Source organism: Argentina silus, assembly GCF_951799395.1.
Source record: "Argentina silus genome assembly, chromosome: 2".
Lineage (NCBI taxonomy): Eukaryota > Metazoa > Chordata > Actinopteri > Argentiniformes > Argentinidae > Argentina > Argentina silus.
This window is the reverse complement of record NC_139656.1, coordinates 34,585,331-34,587,090: the sequence shown is the minus strand read 5'-3', so window position 1 is coordinate 34,587,090 and position 1,760 is coordinate 34,585,331. Positions and strand designations below refer to the sequence as shown.

General features: G+C 50.7%; 1 protein-coding gene across 1 annotated transcript in view; it reads right to left on the bottom strand.

Annotated features, from left to right (window-relative positions):
* The window catches only part of LOC310823821 (amyloid-beta A4 precursor protein-binding family B member 3-like), a gene marked incomplete at both ends in the record, with an annotated part of 28,530 nt that extends 27,545 nt beyond the window's left edge, over positions 1-985 (bottom strand). The window contains 1 exon segment of the mRNA XM_083696693.1: positions 937-985. Coding sequence (XP_083552819.1) covers positions 937-985 — 49 coding nt within the window.
* Between the last annotated feature and the right edge of the window lie 775 nt (positions 986-1,760).

The window sequence follows — 1,760 nt, the reverse complement described above, 5'->3', positions numbered from 1 at the left end:
CCTCCGTCATCATCGCTGACACACTCCTCCAGCCAATGAGAATACAACAACAAATATCCACATCTCCAGCAGCATGGAGCCACGCTTCAGTCCTCACACACACACACACACACACACACACCACACACACACACACACATACATAAACGCTCACACACATAAACGCTCACACACACACACACACGTGTAACTCAGTCCTGTTCAACCCTCTGCCCTGTTAGAGGTGAAATGAACGTGATGTTCTACATGACACAGCACCTGTACTACCTGTCTGTCTCTCTGTCTGTCTGTCTGACTACCTGTCTGTCTCTCTGTCCGTCTGACTGCCTGTCTGTCTGACACACCTGCAGACCAGTGCTATCTGCTGCTTCCTCTTCTAATCTCAACAACACCAGAGAGAGAAGAAAGTCTGGAGGGCCCAGGACAGTGTGTGTGTGTCTGCGCGCACGTGTGTGTGTGTGTGTGTGTGTGTGTAGAGTATGTGTGTGTGTGTGTGTGTGTGTGTGTGTGTTGTGTGTGTGTGTGTGTGTGTATAGAGTATGTGTGTGTGTGTGTGTAGAGTATGTGTGTGTGTGTGTGTGTGTGTGTGTGTGTGTGTGTGTGTGTATAGAGTATGTGTGTGTGTGTGTGTGTGTGTGTGTGTATAGAGTGTGTGTGTGTGTGTGTAGAGTGTGTGTGAGTGTGTAGAGTATGTGTGTGTGTGTGTGTGTGTGTGTGTGTGTATAGAGTATGTGTGTGTGTGTGTGTGTGTGTGTAGAGTGTGTGTGAGTGTGTGTGTGTGTGTGTGTGTGTGTGTGTGTGTGTGTGTGTGTGTGTGTGTGTGTGTGTAGAGTATGTGTGTGTGTGTGTGTGTGTGTGTGTATAGAGTATGTGTGTGTGTGTGTGTGTGTGTGTGTGTGTGTGTGTGTGTGTGTGTGTGTGTGTGTGTGTACTCACCATCGTAGTTGACTATGATGATGGCCAGCATGTAGTCCTTTCCCAGCATGGTGATCCTTCAGTCAGCTGCTACACATTCCAGTCCTGACGCTGCCAAGACAACTCTGCCCCCCACACACACACACACACACACACAACACACCCCGCTCACACACACCCTCTACCCCTGATCACAGCACCGAGCGACCAGGGACACACACGCATGCCAAGAGGATTAAAACCTTCACTCCACTCTCTCCCTCTCTCTCTCTCTCTCTCTCTCTCATCTCTCTCGCTCTCTGTGCAAGCGTCGGTACTCTGAGTGATAGCAGTAAAACAATCCACTCTCTCTCTCTCTCTCTCTCTCTCTCTCTCTCTCTCCTCTATCTCTTTATCTGTGCTGTAGGGTTGTTAGTTATCCGTCTGCTGCCATTCGTTCAGCTCTCTCTCTCTCTCCCTCTCTCTCTCTCTCTCTCAGTGTATTGTGTTCAGTGTTGCCTGCAGCACCCCCATTCCTTCTGCTCCTCCCTCTCCTCATCTCCCCCTCCCCTCTCTCTCCGTCACACACACACACACACACACACGCACACACACACACTCACTAGCTCTCTCTCTCTCTCTCACGCTCTCCCTCCCTCCTTCTCGCTCTCCCTTTCTCCCTCCCTCCCTCCCTCCTCTCTCCATCCTCTGGCTACCCGTGCCTTAAGGACGGCTGAGCTGAACGTTAGACAGGAAGAAAGAAAGCAGAGGCAGGTTAAGGACAGAGAGAGAGAGAGAGAGAGAGAGAGAGAGAGAGAGAGAGAGAGAGAGAGAGAGACACACACACACACAGAGCACGAGGAACA